Source organism: Chaetodon trifascialis, chromosome 8 (genome assembly GCF_039877785.1).
Source record: "Chaetodon trifascialis isolate fChaTrf1 chromosome 8, fChaTrf1.hap1, whole genome shotgun sequence".
Taxonomy (NCBI): Eukaryota; Metazoa; Chordata; class Actinopteri; order Chaetodontiformes; family Chaetodontidae; genus Chaetodon; species Chaetodon trifascialis.
In genome coordinates this window covers 26,699,683-26,718,367 of record NC_092063.1, presented here as the reverse complement: position 1 = coordinate 26,718,367, position 18,685 = coordinate 26,699,683, and the positions used below count along the sequence as shown (strand labels likewise).

The window sequence follows — 18,685 nt, the reverse complement described above, 5'->3', positions numbered from 1 at the left end:
TTTATTTCATTTGATCATAGACTAGAATCTAGAATGAATGCACATAACCAGACACAGGGTTGATCTTATCGTGTATCTTGGTGCAGTGTGCTTTTTTGGGCACTGAGAATTCACAGGTTAGACTGTTACAGCTACACAAAGGGATTTTTTGTCTCCTCTATTGGTCTTAGTAGCTATGACAGGAGCAAAGGAGGAAGTCAAATGATTTCGTATAAAGAGCAAGAAAGTCTGCATATGCAGGATGGTGGGGTGGATGGAAGGGTCAAACAAACACAGGATTTTCACCCACAAGACTGTTTTTCCTGTCCCATGAAAGACAACATTGACCTATTCTAAGTTACGCAACTCACTTAATATGCGTCACATATGTAAGACCAACATACTTCTATTAACCCAGCATCTTTTCCTGAACTTAACAAGTAGTTTTGTTTCCTAAACCTAACCAAGTACTTTTGGTGGTTCAGCCTAAGCAAACTGCGACTGCTTCTCAACATTAACCATGAGAGGAAAAAGGTCCAGTACGACAAAGGTCCACCTCTTTCTTCGTGCTAGCTAGTTGCTGATACTCTTTAAACGGTGATGCGTCATTTTGGGAGTCATTGGCAATCGACCTTTTCAGTGATTTAGGTATGAGGATGTGCTGCTTTTAATCTTTTGCCTTTATTTGAAATAAAAAAAAAATTTTGGGTGGCTTTGGCTGAGGAGGTAGGGTTGTCCACTGATCATAGGGTTAATCCCCACCTCCTCCTGTCCACATGCTGAAGTGTCCATGGTTAAGGCATTGGACATCAGATTACCTTGTGGCCAGCATCCTGTATGGTGTATGTGTGTGCATGAATGCATGAGTGAGTGGCAAAAAACCTTGTCAACTCATGCTAAATGTGTGTCCAAAAACATCAGTACTGAGTATTATTACATCAAAATGTATCCAGTCAAGTGTGAATTGGGGTGACTAGCTGACCCCATCCATCATATAAAACTGCACTTAGCTTTTAGCTAATGGATAGCCAGCAAAGAAGTATCACTGTAGGAGGCATTTCTAAGGTGTTTCAGCTGGTAAACCTGTGAAAACAAACATCGCAGGTGAGAGAGGTGTGTGCAGAGGCCAGTTGTTTTCTGACTTAGCCACTGTACTAGACACAAGGAAGCATTTCATTTCCTGTTGCACAGTTTGTTTCCCAAGTACGGAGGTTTTGTTTGCAGATGTTTTTTAATCTGGTACGCATCATTGAAACTGTTGTAATATAACAATCATGCCCAGGCTAGCAAGATTGATCACCATTGCTGTCCTGTGTGTTCACTGGAAGCTATCTCCAGGAGCAGTAGGAGGAGCAGTAAACTACACTTTGCTTCTGTTTCTGTGGGCATTAAAACAAGCGTGATTGACACTCATGGCTGTGATTTGCATTTTGTCGGAATATATTTGCATAAAGCTTTTCTCAACTTTCCCCTGTAGTGCTCCTGGCCTCCTTTTAAGTCTCTGTAGCTTAGTGGGTGGTGCTGGGCCGCAACACCAGGTCCCATTCACGATGAATAGCAGCCACTGAAAACGCATACAGTAGCATACATAATTTTCTTCTTCATCAAAACTCTTGATGAGCCCTCATGTCCTGTATGGAAGCCGATTTGTTGATTGCTGACTCATTTATTTATGGTTTCCTGTAATTTGTCACCCATCTGTATGTCCACACCATACACAGATTGTATCCCTACAAACCAACATAAAACACAAAATCCTACTCACACCTGTGCAGATACAGACATCACACATACACACAGCGAAATGAAAGCTTATACACAGACATCCTCACAGCATCTGCAAGGTGATAATCCCACTGACATGCACACAGACTAGAGGAAGCAGACAGAATCTCTATTTTTGGGTGCTGTCTCTTCAAGTAAATGAAGGAGAAGCACTCGCTTTGTGTGCACGTTCACTCTCACTGTGTGTTTTTGAAGACATAATTGTGGAAAACATATTCCACAGATAAATGGCTAAAAAGGAGCAAGGTGAAAGGCTGCATTCAACATCAAAGAGTGATCAGATTTTCCAAGACTGAATAAAAACAGGCTCTGCAGAGGGATGACAGGGGCAAAACTGGGATGAAAGCATCCATATAACTTGGACTGGGAATTGTCACAGCCAATATGTTGCAAATGAGTAGTCTGCTCTTGAATGTAGCTCCTTTTTAACACTTGTTTTACACGCCAGGCCACAGCTCATTCACCCTAAAAGAAAATAAAAATGATGATATTTATCCAGACATGCTCATTTATTAAATTATCATCCAAAGATAAAAGAGCATTCATATTGGTGCTTATTCAGTGTCCTCTAAACCAAACACTTTTAGGAATCACAAGAAAAAATGGTAGACTTAACTATACTGATATTTAAATCTGCTAGTATAGAAGAAAAGATACAGAAGAGTGAAGTGCCATAAATATAACTGTGAAAGGTTTGGTGTCAGTTCTAGGAAAATTAACAAATTAGTGTAAAAAAAAAAAAAAATCAAATATTAGCTGGCGTGAAGATTACAGGTCAGGTTCATTACAATGACCTTTTTTTTTACTCTAGCCCATAAAATGCTATATATATAATAAATATTGCTTATGTGTAGATCTGGCAGGCAAGGATGCAGTGATGTATGAATGACACTATTGTTTGAAAGACTTAGGCTAAAAGTGGCAACTGGGCAAGTGACTTCTAACAAGTCCAAGAGTCTTCAGCCATGCTAGCTGCTCTGCGAGGCTGCACTTGAGCTACATGCCATTAGCATACTAACATGCTTACAATGGGAAACATTGCTAGGATGTTGATATGTTTACATTCTAGCTTGATGTGAATGTTATTAGTTTTGCAGATTTTTGGTCATAAACCAAAGTATAGCACTGAAAGACTGAAATTTTGACTAGATGGGGCACAAGATGAAAAGTCAGATCGCGATAATTGTTATAGTTTAAAGTCTAAGGGTCATGAATGACAACAGACCAGTAGATCCACACTGCCATTCCTAGCTCCTAGCATGGCTAAAGGAAGAGGTGTGTGAGCCCTAAGAATCCCATAGTTTTGGTTGAAGAGTAATTCACAAAGAACTTTAGCAGTAAAAGTAGCCCTTCACTCTCAAGGAACTTCGAGGTGGTCCTGAGGGCTTCTAAGTCACAAAGAGCTGTTCACTGTCAGTCATCTGCTAAGTTAGTAGGTTAAATACAGGTTCATAGTTGACAAACCCAAACATTTCGGTAAAACCAGATTTGATGGTTTGCACAAATCATCCTACCTGAACACTGGAAAAATACATTTTGTCAGCTCTGATGAGCTTTTAACTTCTTTGTCATTGTCAGATTTATTCATCAAATTAAAAATATGCTCTTCAGACACTGATTTCATGAAGTGGACATTAAATAGTCCCCTCAACCTTTCAGCCCTGTAACACCAATCTGTTGTGTGTGATTATCTCTCAGGTACCCAGTCATCCTGTCCATAGAGAACCACTGCAGTGTCCCTCAGCAAAAGAAGATGGCCCAGTACCTGACTGAGATCTTGGGCGACAAATTGGACCTGTCCAACATCAAAGCTGATGAGTCTGGACGGCTGCCGTCACCAGAAACACTCAAGGGCAAGATCCTCGTCAAGGTAAAGTCAGGAATTGGATGCTTAAAAGTCACTGATTCTCTGTGGTGAGAGGAGTCGGTCCTCAGGCAATTTTCTCTGCTCATAATTTTATTATCTAGAGTTTGAACCTCACAGTGCAGACTTCAAAGGCAGGAGATAGTGGGCTGATTGAAGTGCTGTTATTAGAAAGTGTCTGAATAAGATGTGTTTGGAAGAAAAAAAAAAGAAAAAGAAAACTTTGAAGAATAAAAATCTGAAGCTGTTTATGGACTGTGTATAGTAACTCCAGACTGTAGACTGGATCGTTAGCCGGTCACACTGATCAGTGTTGTAATTAGTTAGGAGCAGTTCTGGTTAGTCAGCTTGACTTAACAGCTGAGAGGAGCTCTGAGATGATCAAATGTTTCTCCACTCATCATTGTCGCCCTGAATTGATACCATACCTTTACAGCAAGCTTTGTGAGCTATGGAGCCTGCCCAGGTTGCTCTGGGTTTTGGTAATTAACAACCCCGTAACATGGGCTCCTCATAATGTTAACATTTAAGGACGTTGTGAGACTTTCAGTACTGGTTTCATTTAGTGCTGCGCGGTATACTGGTTCACACCAAATACCGGTGAATATTTTCGTTATATGAATTTTTAATATACCACCATACCAGTGTATTTCATCACACAACGTTCGGAACGCTGCGCCACACGACACTGATGACACAACAACATGATGACACAGAAGAAGCCAAAAAGAGGAGCCATGTCTGTTGTTTGGAGGATTTTTGGTTTCAAAAAAATGACATCGACCAAACAGCCATTTTATGCAAGTGCTGTCGGGGTAAAGTTATCGCTGGAGGCGGCAACACGAGCAATTTACTCCACCACCTCAGCCACAAGCAGGTGATGTCATGATATGTCATGTCATGATATCAAGAATGTATGAATTTAAGATTTAGAAAGTCTGCTGTGCTGATTACGATGACTTCTGCCTCCACACTGTGCAACGAAGACTCGCCAAACTAGCTGCCACAGAGTAGCAAAAAAAACTTTGCAACATCATAAAGTATGTCTTACCTTTGCTGTTTTGTGGTCAAAAATTATATTCCATCTAGTAAAAAACCCTGCCAATGTCTGCTCCTATGACTGTGTTAGTTTGAGATCAATCATGAAGGTCCTGGTTGTTTCCATAAAGAGGAGGAGGTTTCTAAGTGGAGGGAGCGCTCCTCATGCGATATATTATCTGTGGGGATACTTCCTTCTGGATTGCATTGGTGTTTCTGTGGAGACTTTAGGTGCTGCCCCTGGATTCTCTTCACTCTGACTGGTCGATAGAGGTGTTGATCATCAAAATTGACCAATTGGTTGCTGAGCTATTGACCGGTGTAAGTGCGCAGTTAGTTTCACCACTCCGTCTCATTCATACATGAATAGACAGACCACTCACAGAGGACTCTGCTGAGCTGCCCGAGGTGTTATTTTACTGTTTTATTTGCATTTCGCCCTTTTATGAGAGATAAGAACAAAAGCAAACAGAAAAAAAGGCTGAAATAGTGTTTTCAACTGAAGAGTTTCTCCGTGTGCCTGGATGAGATAACGGTACTCTGCCCAGATGTGCCTAAATGAGTGCCTGGACATACCTGTGTTAAAACATCTGTAAAACTGCTCAGGTTCAGTTTTTTAGCATGTACTTTTGCACAGTTACTCATCAAATATCAATTTACTAATTCTTAGATGAATTTGGCTACTATCCCATGATTTAAAGGTGGTTTTCACTCTTGAAAGTTTTTTTTTCTTTTTTTGGACTGAGACAAAAATGTTAATTTTTCTACTGTCAAATACATTTTTGGTCATACAGCCCAGCACTAGTTTCATTCTTGTACTGCAATTTACCAACTCAAATTTCTTAACAACTGTAATACTTACTTGCAACTGGCGCACTTCAGTATTTTGTTTTTGTGTCAGAAGCTCTGTCAAAAATTGACAGTCTTTGGGGCTGTGCTATTAAGTCTCCAGTGTGTAACGCTACATCTGCTTCATGCTGTGGGCTCATGTTAGTCTCAGGTAAGTCTCATGCTGTGTTGCAGCTTGCTCAAGTTAATACACCAAAGACAGCGACATTTTTACCCCCATCTCTACTCCTTCTGCTGGCCATAGCTGTGTCTCTAATCCCAGCAACTTCCACCAGACCTTGCAAGTACAAGTTATACTTTCACCCACCTCATTATCCAGATGCATAAAGTAAATTGAAAGCTGTACTTGAACTACTTTGGAGTACATGCATGGTTTTAACCTCTTTTGAAACATAAATCTGACGTTTTATCCCCAGTCAGATTTTCAGTCAGAATCACTGTTGCACTACTGCCATTGAGCAATAGAACTTTGAACACTGTGAAGTAGAAAGTTTTTCTTTCTCTCTGACATGCCTGCAGATGACTTTATCTGAGCCTTATTAGCTGGAAAACACAATGGGACCACAACATGAAGCCTTACCCCGGGCCAAGTTAAAAAAAATAACAATACCACAGAAAATGAATGTATAAGTTTCAATCCTCAAAGGAGCAGAACCCTATTGTGTTTGTGCCGGTTTATTATTAATTTTATTTATTTATTTATTTATTTTCTGCAACAGCTCAAATTGCTGTTAGGTAAGTCCAGCACAATGTGTTTTGCAAAAAGGTCTCATGGACCATAAAAGTCTGCCATGATGGGCTTTCGGGCAATTTACATTTTTTGGAAAACAGTAATATGAATAGAACTTTTTATTTTTACTGCATTAACTCCACAATTGGTATGTAGCATGAGGGGACTGAAATACATTTTTCTACTGTAAATGAGCGAGATCAGTCTAAAAACATGGCCACCATCAGCCAAAACAGTTTGCAGGGGGGTGGGGCTCAGCAGGAAAATAGCCCTCTCTCTCCATAAGTGTCCTGATCTCATTCCCAGAGCATTAAATTCTGATACCTTGTGCGTCTATATAAGATATCAAGGGGCGACTAAGCATCAGCATTTGATGCCCTGACAATTTGACCGGGCTAGTGAAAGACGCTGGGTTTATTTAGATTTATATAAAGGTTTTATTAGACCTTTACTGTTTTCTTAGTCCCTGACTCCAGTTAATCTAGCACATTTTAACCTTCTAGACCATACAAGGCTGACAGAAACTGTTTCACAGTTAAAATCCACAACATGCTGCCTTGATACTCTGCCAACAAACTTTTTTAAAAATGTTTTTAATTGCGTAGCTCCAGATGTGTTGCAGATAATAAATAATTCTCTTCAGTCCGGTCAGTTTCCCCAGGCCTTGAAGACTGCAGTAATAAAACCTCTCCTAAAAAAGACTAATCTGGATGCTTCAGTAATAAGTAACTACAGGCCAATATCAAATCTTCCCTTTCTGGGAAAAATTATTGAAAGGGTTGTTTTTCAACAAACGCATGCTTTCATGATGCAGAACAATCTTTTTAATCCATTTCAGTCTGGATTTCGTCCACACCACAGCACTGAGACTGTACTTATCAAAGTTTTAAATGACATACATCTGAAAAATGATGCTTCCAAAACCTCAGTCTTAGTATTATTAGATCTCAGTGCTGCCTTTGATACAGTTGATCATGACATACTTCTTGACGGACTGGAGAAGTGGGTGGGACTTACTGGCACTGTACTACATTGGTTCAAATCCTATTTACAAGATAGAGACTACTTTGTGTCAATTGGTGAGCATGTGTCTGAACGAAAGAAGATGATGTGTGGGGTGCCACAAGGGTCCATTCTCGGACCACTTCTTTTCAATATCTACATGTTGCCCCTAGCTCAGATTATGGAGCATCATAATATTTCTTATCATACTTACGCAGATGATACACAACTTTATATTTCTGTGTCATCACATGACTACAGTCCCTTACTTTCACTGAGTGAGTGTATTCATCAAATCAAGTGGATGTGCCAGAATTTTCTTCAGCTTAATGCAGATAAGACAGAAGTGATTGTTTTTGGCCCCAAAAATGAAAGGTCAAAGATCAGTGCTCAACTTAACTCCATGTCACTGACAACAACAGATAAAGCCAGAAATCTTGGTGTAATTATTGATTCGGACCTGAATTTTAACAACCATTTAAAGCTGATTACCAAATCAGCCTACTACCACCTGAAAAATATAACCAGAATCAAGGGTTGTCTGTCCAAAGAAGACATGGAAAAACTTGTTCATGCATTCATTTTCAGTAGGTTGGACTATTGCAATGGAGTCTTTACTGGCCTAAACAAAAAATCAATTAGGCAACTACAGCTGATCCAAAATGCAGCTGCACGAGTCCTTACAAACACCAGAAAAATGGACCATATCACACCAGTCCTCAGATCACTACATTGGCTTCCTGTGAATCAAAGAATAGACTTTAAAATCTTACTGTTGGTCTATAAAGCATTAAATGGTCTAGGACCAAAATATATTCTAGATTTATTGACTCCATATGAAGTATCCAGACCTCTCAGGTCATCAGAGACAGGTCTATTGTGTGTTCCCAGAATCAGAACCAAACAAAGTGAAGCAGCTTTCAGTTATTATGCTCCTCACCTGTGAAACATTCTCCCTGCACACCTGAGGTCTGCACCAAGTGTCAGCTCATTTAAATCAGGGTTGAAAACATTTTTATTTGCTACAGCTTTTACTTAAAGTAAATGTATTTGCTCAATGGTTTTAATCATTTTAAATGCTAAATTATTGTCTTTTCTGTTTTTCTGTAATTTTCCTTTAATTGTATTTTATTTTTATTTTTGTTCTCTCCTAATCAAAATGTATGATTTTTATGCTTCTGTAAAGCACTTTGAATTGCCTAGTGTATGAATTGTGCTATACAAATAAATTTGCCTTGCCTTGCCTTGACATTACTTCTTTATTACTTCTTTACTGTCTTTTAATTGAACATGCTCAAATAGGATTATATTGCAGGTGCCAGCTGTTTTTACTGAGCTTGCAAAATCCAGTTTTTCTCATGTAACTGCAGCTTGGAATAACATGCAAAACACAAAATCTTACCTAATTCTAATACTTAGTGCAATTTAAATTTTTAAGCTCCCCCTCTTTAACATCCATCTGTTTTTGTTTTAGCTCATTTGTCTGCATTAAATTGGAATTGCTTTATTTATTACTAAGGTTTTACTATTTTGCTTTATGATTTTGCTTTGCTTTATGATTTTGTGATATAGGTAGATATGTATTTCTTGTCCTGCTCTGACAAATGTTGTCATAACATGGTGATTATTGTTACTGATGTGTTGATTCCAGATGTGACATCTGCTTTTTGAGTCATCAGAGAGAGTCGGCAACTTGCCTTTGGTCTTACCTTGCTTGCCAGCTTGACAGTGGACAAAGTGTGTCCTACCAGCGTCTCATTCTTGTGAACACAGTATCTCAGGGGCGCCTTGAGGAATTTCTTCAAATGTGTTTACTTGGGCTCAAGGACAAACTGATTAGAATTTGGTGGTCAGAGGTCACTCTCACCTGACAAAACACATTTTTGACCATAACTCAAGAACTGAAGAAGCGGGGACATTTTCTATCCAGAAATTCAATGCCAAGGTCAACTTCACTTTGACATCATAATGTTCCGCAAAAACATTTTTCTGTCCATTATTCAACACTGTAACTCAGGCACAGAAGGGGAGATTGTGACCATTTGGTCGATATTGTGTTGATGACACTAATCTTGGTCTCCACATTGAAGCTGTGCTGATTGTTTAGATCTTCTGTGTTGCTAGTTTGAAGATGTGTGTGGAGCATCCACGTTTAACAATTTCTTTGCAGCATCATCCATATTTAAAGCATTGCTGTCCACCACAAGTTCATTGTTTTTGCTGATATTGAGCTTCAGGTGATTGTGGTTGCACCATGTGATGAAACTCTCTGGATTATGCATGTCAATATATTGACATGTACAAGGTAGTACAGTTGAACATCAGTCAAAGCTAAGACAGCATTAGACAGTTTTCCTGAAACAGTAATTGATGACAAAAACTATATTTATCTAATTGTTTTTATCCGTAACTATAAAGAACAGCCCCCAATTGCATTGTGATCCCCCTCTACTATACCAAAATTTGCAGCTTCAGGGTGAATGTCAAACATTTTGAAAAGCTCAAAGCTCATGCAAACCATCTGTCTGGGTTGGCAGTATGGCAGAATTTGTGGTGTTAATCATTAAAGCAGTTAGTTTAAAGTTAGTTTCACATCTGGCTTTAACCAACAGAGACAGGGTAACATGATGATGAGCAGCAGCAGCAGCAGCCCTCTGTTAACAGGGGAGGGAACAGTATTGAGGTTAATGAGGCTTTATCGACACCAGATGCTTTCACTCAAGAGAAGGCATCTTGCCAATACCGGGCATGCAAAGGACTGCTCTTCTAGCTATTATACCAACACTACTACCTGCAGATACGTCGGTAGAGTGTTATTGATGGCACTGGTATATAGGCACTGTGAGGAGCACTGATATCCATCCCTTCAGCTTTCCCACTGCCCAACAACACTCATGCTGTGGGTCACTGTGATTGACTGATTGTTAACTACCAAACAACCTCACATATTCCTGAAAAATCCATGGCTCAGATAGTGACAATGGGCCCATCTCTCACCAAAATATTCCGTTCCCTGTTTAGTCTCCTCCTCATATCTCCATCTAATAGAAAGTGCAACAGGTGCTGTAAATGGACATGGTCCACCCATGGATTTATCAGCTACTAAATTCACTGGAAGGTTTTTCAGCTTTTTAAGAGGGATTTCTAGCCAAAGACGATGTCAAGACAACCATAAAAAATACATTAAAGGCTGCGTAACAAGGGCTGGCTACATGAATTGGTCTAAACACTGACAGTTTTAGAGGCATTTCTGTCCAGAGGATACCTTGCTTAACAATGTACTAACAACCACTCACATCACATAAACAAACAAGTTTCTTTGCAATCATATAACAGTCTTTTTGGAACAGATAAGAGGCAGAACAGGGTTGATCGCTAAACACACCACATGCCTTCATAGTTTGTTTTGAAATCAACAGTCAAATAGATGAGACAGATGATCACTCCTGCAGAGCACATGAAACAACAGCTTGACAGTCTTGAGGCATAATGGAAATGTTAAAATGGAGCTCAAGTAGAATAGACTCTATTCTACTTGCACTACTTATAAAGCCAACAATCTCAGTAACGTTGGTTAAACAACTGTTTAGCTAACATTAGCCACTATAAATTATGCCACTATATATGCTGCTTTTTCTGTATATATTTTTTGTCACTTTTTGTTTACTTTTTTAAATTCTTGTATATATTCTATTGTCGTCTGTATGTTTTTTGTTCATTGCTACTGTAACAGAACAATTTCCCAGATTGGGATCAATAAAGAAGCAGTCTAAAGTCTATAAGCTGGCTTGATGGAAGCTGTATCAAACTGTATCAAAATAGACTGAGCCAGACGAAATCAGACCCAGGAATGGCAGAAGAATTCTGTCTCTTGGTGCTGATTGAAGCCGTTTGGTGGACAGAATACAACTGCAACGTAGCCGTGCCTACTAGAATCCCAGAGTTACTCTCTGAAACAAATGCAGATAGGAACAAGTTCAGAGGCAGAAAAAGTATGACATGGTGCCAGTAGTAAGTGTGAAAATGAGGCATTCAAACTGATGAACATTTGTGACCAGGATATAAGCTTACTGGATATAAGCTTACTGTAAGCTTCACTGAGCTCTGAATTCAGTGAATTGGTACAGATTTGAACTGACTGCATATTTTTGTTTATTTTTTGTATAAAAATATAATCTGTAACTCTTACAGATTAGGGAGATCTTCAAGCCCAATTATTGTCTCAATTTATGTTGTGATATATGCAGTATATGTCAAATACTATATATATATATATATATATATATGTGTGTGTGTGTGTGTGTGTGTGTGTGTGTGTGTGTGTGTGTGTATATATATGTATATATGTGTGTGTGTGTGTGTGTGTGTGTGTGTGTGTGTGTGTGTGTGTGTGTGTGTGTGTGTGTATATGTATATATGTATATATGTGTATATATATATATATACTGAGCCTTGATTACATGTAGTGCAGGAGAGAGATGACTGAGAGGTAATGAGGGGAAAGAGACTGAGAGAATGGTCCTTGGCTGGACTTAAATTGGGGATATTGTGATTATAGTAAATGGTCACCGCCATGACCCCAAGGATGCCCTGTGTAATGGATGGAATTTTTCATGACCCACAAATTGATTAAATAAATGTTGCAGTTTTTATGTGAAGCTGTACTGACTCTGCCTTCTCTCCATCAGGGGAAGAAATTGCCTCCAAACATTGATGAGAATGCAGAAGAGGGAGACGTGTCGGACGAGGACAGCGCTGATGAAATGGAGGACGACTGCAAGCTGATGAATGGAGATGTATGTAGCCTGTTTTGTCTTTTCGTCCACAAAGCCACATTCATCTCTTCTACAACCCTGATTCCAAAAAAACTGGGACACTGTGCAAAATGTAAAGAAAAATAGAATGCAATCATTTGCCCACAAACTGTGTTTAACAGCAACAGTTTTCCAAAGTGTTCCTGAGCTCGTGTATCAATCTCCTTTATACAATCATGTGTTCATAAAATGGTGAACCTCTCTCCATCATCGCTTGTGAACGACTTAGTCTTTCCAGGATGCTCCTGTTACAATGAACCTGTTTACCTGTGGAATGTTCCAAACAGGTGTTTTTGGAGCATTCCGCATCTTTCCCAGTCTCTAGCTGCTCCTGTCACAAAACGTGATGCTGCATCAAATTCAGAATAAGCATACATTTACCAAAATCAATGAAGCTGAAGAGGTCAGACATTAAATGTATTCTCTGCATTGTCAGTCAGGACAAGGTATGACTTTCTGTTCTATGTTTTAAACAATGTTCCAACTGTTTTTGAGAGGCAGGCTCTCTGTCCTTGTGTCCAGCAGATGAAATGTGAATTGTGCACATATTTCCTGTTCTTGATGGTTCATGTCTAAGCTAAGCGATGGTGATTGAGTGTTTTCCTCTCCCGTCTTGCCTTTGTTCCTATGTTTATCTCCTGGACTGCTATCTCTGGTGTTTGCTTCTGTATTTTTCGGTGTGGCTATTTGTTCTCATTTCCTACTCTTCTCTTTTCCTGTTTGTCCCTTCTTCTTCTCATCAACTGTTGCTTGCTTCTTTCAAAGTGGAAGGTACTGTATAAAAAGCTCATTCTCAACCACTTCAGAAATCTCACAGTCATGTCTTATACTTTCTCATCCTGCCTGTGAAAGTTGAAAGTGGTCGGCCCAATAAGGCTTTGTAACAATGCATCTTACAGATGCTCCCTGAAATGCATTGCTAAGAGTCTTTGTCTGGATCCAAACATTTATATCAATAGGTGTCTTTTATATCTTAAAACTAATGAAGACAATGCCAGTGATATTCAGCATTATTGGTCTCAGAATCAGCCAGAAACTGAAGCTGGTAGGATAAAGAGGCCAGGTTTTAGCTTTAGCAGCCAGCTACAACATGGACAATTTCAAGAGGGTTAGTCTACAAAATGGCAGAACTGCAACTATTAGGTAATAATTATGTGGATTTCTGAAAAACAACAGTTGAAGGTGAGTAGAGGTAGAAGTTTGCTTTTAAGTTAAGCTTGGCTGCAGTCACTGGCGCTGAGTTAAAAGTTTAGAACGAACCGGTGTGGACGGTGTGTATCACATCATGATTTACACTGTGAGGCTAAAGGTGTTGCAATAATTTTTTATTACCTATTGCAACTAATGCATTGATGAAAGATATTTAGTTCAAACAATGCAGCATGTGTGTGCATTGTTTTCACGTTAGTGGCTGAGGCTTTAGATGTTGTTATAGTTTGATTCAAAGCCAGTGTAAAAAGCATCTTAAGTATTCACTCTCTGGCCAAAATATTTTTCTGTCCGGGTGGAAAAGCCTCTGAAACAACCAAATTTCATTTTGGAGAGAGAAAAGTGATAATTATACATACATACACAGTATTATTTGTACTCTGATAAGAATTAAGCATTAGGCTATGCATGCTCAGGGTAAATGAAACATTTATCATAATATATAATGTATATCATATATTTATCATCACAATATTTAGCATTTCTATAAGAGATGTGTAATCCCCCCGCATCCTTTCCACATTCTTCGTTAATGAAAGCTAAATATCGATCCTATCTATTCAGTTTTGACTTGTCTGCTCTGAGCACTTAGAGATAAAACTCTTGCTCCAGCATGTTCCTGTTGCTTGTGGTCTGATTCCACACTGAAGTGATTTCTTGATACACTCTGCCACCATATGGCTGAACTGAGCATGTGCATATTGTTCTTAACAAGGCAATGAGCAGAGGTCCCATTATCATTCTCTTTTGTGTTCTCACATATGTGGAAATGCTTACATTACAAAAAGGTCCATTCATCAACCAGTGTGGGACATTCTGCATTATTTGACATCATGTATTGCTTCATCTTTACTTGTTATGAAAGCTCTTAATCCTGTGTGATGTGTTTTCTTCGGCTCAGATCAGGGTAAGAGATAATTATCCAAGGCCTCTCCCACAGTAGGACCCCAGATAAAGCCATTTGACTGAAAGGGTCACTTCACCTAGATTATAAAAAAAGCATATTTTCTCATCTGCTTTGAGCTGAATACACCATGCAAATAGTTTTGTTTTTTTTCTGTCCGGGATTTGACATCTCTGCCTCCAGCCCAACACAATTCCTGTGTGGACTTGAAATCATACTGCAAAATGATGGCTTTGTTCTCTCTCACAAGGTTTAATAGCTGAGGTTCTGCAGCTGCTTCTTCTGCAATTCTGCTTCACTGAAGTCATTTGACTAAGTGTTTTGCACATGCTCTTGTATTCCTTCCTGTAAATACTTAATTGCACTGAGATATTCCCTATCTGTCCAGGTAGGAATTGTTTTTAAAAGTTAATATTTTATGTCTTGTACTTATTTCATCAGTGATTGATCTGTTCATTTTTTTTTTCAGTCAATGTTTCAGCCTATAAAGTGTAAGGAAATAGTTTAAAGAACAAAAATGTCCATCACAATCTTCCAGAGTGATAGGTGACCTCTTCAAATTGCTTGTTTTGTCCGACAACAGTCCAAATCCAAAGATATCAAATTTACAAATGCTTAAAAGCAGAGAAAAATCATTTGTATAGCGTTTACACCATGGAAAATGTGAAGAATGAGCAATATCTCTCAGACATGAACTCCAAAGTTGTCCTCACCTCTTGAATCATGTATGATCATATATCATTGTCATGTCCAACTGTTCCTTCCTCCTCCAGACGTCAGCCAACCGGAAGCAGGTAGAGAACATGGCCAAGAAAAAGCTGGACAACCTGATGAAGGAGTCCAAGATCCGAGACAGAGAAGACCCAGACAGTTTCACCATCACAGCCCTGCCACCTGCTGGGAAGCAGACCGACAAAACCGGCTCTAAGGTAAATGCAGACGCTAAATTACATGCTTAAAAGAAGAACATTTAGATTTTAAATGTATATTATACAGTGTATACCAAATTTTGTGTTGTTTTGCTGGCTCGCTGTGGGGAAAAACCCAGCCTCCTCCAGTCTTTTAACAGAAGCAGACATTGAACTGACTCATTTTACACTCTCCTCTTCCTCCTGTAATCAAGGGTGAGGAGGTGACAGAAACAGGATTTTGACAGGATAACAGCTCAAATCACTGAGCTAGCTGTGATGATGTGGATGAGTAACCCAAACAATTTATTGTGAAAACTCTTAACCCTACCTACTCAAACAGAGCAACAAACTGGCTGGAACTGAATATGAATACATTGCTTGGATAAAAACAGACATGTCACTGTGAACATATGTGAAAAACACTTGTCATTTCTGGGGTGGCCAGGATGACCTTAAATGTACTATATCACAAAAATAAAAGGGTTACTGCATCACTGCGAAGAGAGGAGAGCTTGTGGTTGTTGGCTTTCCCTCAGTAAATGGGAGGATGTTGTCTATGCGTTTGATGACTCTTCTCAGTGGTCTTGTTTTTTTATTTATGTTGAGTGGGGATACAAAGACCATGTTCCATATTTACTTTGAATCTAACTGTGGGTAAAAAAAAACAGTTATGGTGAAGTGATTTCTTTCTAAGAACAACCAGTTTTTAATTGTCTTCAATTTAATTTTGTTGAAATTATCCCAAACAAATCATGAAATTAACATTTCAGTCCAATAAATGACAGAAATATGACACAGACATAAGATGTTGGGGTGATTGACAGGAGAAGAGCCAGTCAGCATTTTTTTTGTCTCACTTAAAAATCTCCTAAATGTTTCCTGTCTAAACATGCCAAGTTTGTCCTCTGCTGTCAGGGTAAAGCTGAGGATGGAACAGACACAGCGGACGAGGCTAATCCCAGCACCAACAAGCGTACAGGCCGCTCCTTCATCGGGAGCTTCTCTAAACGCAAGGTTGGCCTTTTCCCTTCCCCTCTCCTTGCTTTCTTTTTAAAGTCTTTTTTTTGTCAGACTGAACATCTGCCCAGTCTGTTCATTTTCCGTGACAAGGATAAATGAGCATAGGCATTAAAAGATGGTTTCCATTATCAGCTTTTAATCACAAGGTGTTTCTCGTAAGTTTGGTCAGAATAGTGTAAACCAGACTTCCTGACTGTGGATGATGTGTTATGTGAAAGTGGGTTGCTGCATCATCATTGCACTCAGCAATAAAATGACGGTAAAGCTCGGCAAATGTCCAGAACTCTCATCAATGTGCTTTGGTTCCTCACTGGATAATAACTCTGTCTTTTGAAGAAAAAGACAACCAAGCTGAAGAAGACGTCGAGCTTTGAAGACACAGATACAGACCAAGAGAGTACAAGTAGCACCTCTCGTGCCCCCTTGCACCATAGCAAGTATGCTACACACACACACACACACACACACACACACACACACACACACACAAACACACACATGAATTTGTGTATATGAGCACTGTCACACTTAAAAATATATCAGCTGCTACTAAGAGTATATATGTTTGTGTACATGTGTAACTTTTGGACCTTGTTGACCTCACAGAAAGAAGAAGACCATGAAGTTATCCAGAGCTCTGTCTGACCTGGTCAAGTACACACGGTCTGTGGGTCTCTATGATATCGAGGCACAAGGTGAGCACTTCTGTTCACTCTGTGGAATTGTTAGCTTTACTCACTCAAACAAATGAGTACTGCTAACCTGATGCCAATGGCATAATAGGGATGGTACAATATCTCTGTTTGTTGGTAACTTAAATTGTGAGTGGTTCTTTGATGAAGACTCCCCTTTAATAATACAGATAAAGTATAAATACTCAAATCATTGTACTCAGTGGTGTAGTGGTGGGTCTTAAATTGTGTCCAATTTTTTTTTTTAGTGACCCGTCCAGCAAAGGATAGACGCTCTGTGTTATTAACACTTACATGTAAAACTATTTTTGTATATTTAGTTCACCCAAAAATGTGCCAGTAGTATTTGCACATTGTCACTTAACTTCTGCTGCTTGACTTCATTCATCTTTGATCATTATGAAATTAACATTAGCCACAGAAGGATGGAGCAGCAGCAACAGATCCATGAGCGGGAGCAGGGACTGAGCTATTGTTAGTTCAGCTGCTGGCTAATAGCGCTTACGTAGCATTTCATGGTCCTTTTTCTGAAAGCAGATTGATTCGAGTTGTTCACTTCATATTTCCTTCATTTCCTTCTTTCCGTCATTAATTTAATTATTTATTATTGACGTTCTTATCCATTTGTAAGTGGGTATACGTAATGCCAACTGAAAAATAAGTGGGTATACACCATATACCTGCATATACTCTGCACTACAACCCTTATTGTACCTTTGAACAGATCACTGCAAACAAGTTCAAAATACGCATTTTTGTTGTCCCTGGCAGCCAACTGCAGCTGGCAGGTGTCATCACTCAGTGAGACCAAAGCGCACCAAGTGATGCAGCAGAAAGCTTCATCCTTCATCCTCTTCAACCAGCGACAGCTCTCCCGCATCTACCCTTCCTCTTACCGCGTGGACTCTTCCAACTTCAACCCCCAGCCCTTCTGGAACGCCGGCTGTCAGCTTGGTACGAGCTTGCTGGCGTTAACCAGCACATTAAACTAAAACATCCTGTGTGCTGCCAATAAGGAAATGAACTACTGTCATTTCAGTTGCACTCAACTACCAGTCAGAAGGCCGGGTCCTCCAGCTCAACAGAGCCAAATTCTACAGCAATGGAAACTGTGGCTACATCCTCAAGCCTGCCTGCATGTGTGAAGGTCAGTACGTAAAAAGGTTTCCTTCCTATCAATTTAGGAGCAAGTATGGAGTTCATTTTTAACGTTGACCTCAGTTTGTAGTTTCAGTTTTGCACTGTCAGGAATGCTGTCCTTATTTTCTTTATATGTAAGCATTAGAAGACTGATAAAGTTCAGTTGTGTTCTCTGCTGACTGACTGGCACTGCTGGTTGCCTTTTAAATATGTATATTTAAAAATGTAATAATATAATATAATATAATATAATATTACGATGATTGGCAGTGTAAAGGGTTATGATGAAAATGGTTATTTCTAAACTTTAGAATCAAATTTTTGATTTTAATAAAGGTATGTGCTTCTTGTCTTGCCATTGCAGGTAACTTCAACCCCAACCTGGAGGATCCACTGCCAGCTCAGATGAGGAAACAGCTGGTGTTGAAGATCATCAGCGGACAACAGCTTCCCAAACCCAAAGACTCGATGCTAGGAGACAGAGGAGAGGTAGGGCACACTTTTTTATTATTAGGAGAAATATTAGAATATATTATGCTTTTATGTGTTTCACTTAGGGCTGTCTTATAGTCTGTGAAATAGTTTGTTGCTATTATTGTTGTTAAGATCACGAAGATACATTCAGTTGATGCCAGTGGTGAGTAAGTAACTCCACAACTTTACCAAACTGCTTTGTGCACCAGTGCTTACTTACCAGACGCAGCCCTCTGCACTGTAGAAAGCCACTCTGTGAATTAGTCCTCTCACT

The 18,685-nt window shown here is 39.3% G+C and overlaps 1 protein-coding gene across 2 annotated transcripts in view; it reads left to right on the top strand.

Moving 5' to 3' along the window:
* Positions 1–18,685, top strand: part of plch2a (phospholipase C, eta 2a) — a 171,307-nt gene that overhangs the window by 138,403 nt on the left and 14,219 nt on the right. For both annotated transcript variants that reach the window (XM_070969487.1, XM_070969486.1), the window contains exons 9-17: positions 3,463–3,634; positions 11,936–12,043; positions 14,948–15,103; positions 16,001–16,099; positions 16,442–16,542; positions 16,712–16,800; positions 17,569–17,751; positions 17,837–17,944; positions 18,302–18,426. In XM_070969487.1, the coding sequence (XP_070825588.1) occupies positions 3,463–3,634; positions 11,936–12,043; positions 14,948–15,103; positions 16,001–16,099; positions 16,442–16,542; positions 16,712–16,800; positions 17,569–17,751; positions 17,837–17,944; positions 18,302–18,426 (1,141 nt within the window). The remainder of the gene's footprint in view (positions 1–3,462; positions 3,635–11,935; positions 12,044–14,947; positions 15,104–16,000; positions 16,100–16,441; positions 16,543–16,711; positions 16,801–17,568; positions 17,752–17,836; positions 17,945–18,301; positions 18,427–18,685) is intronic.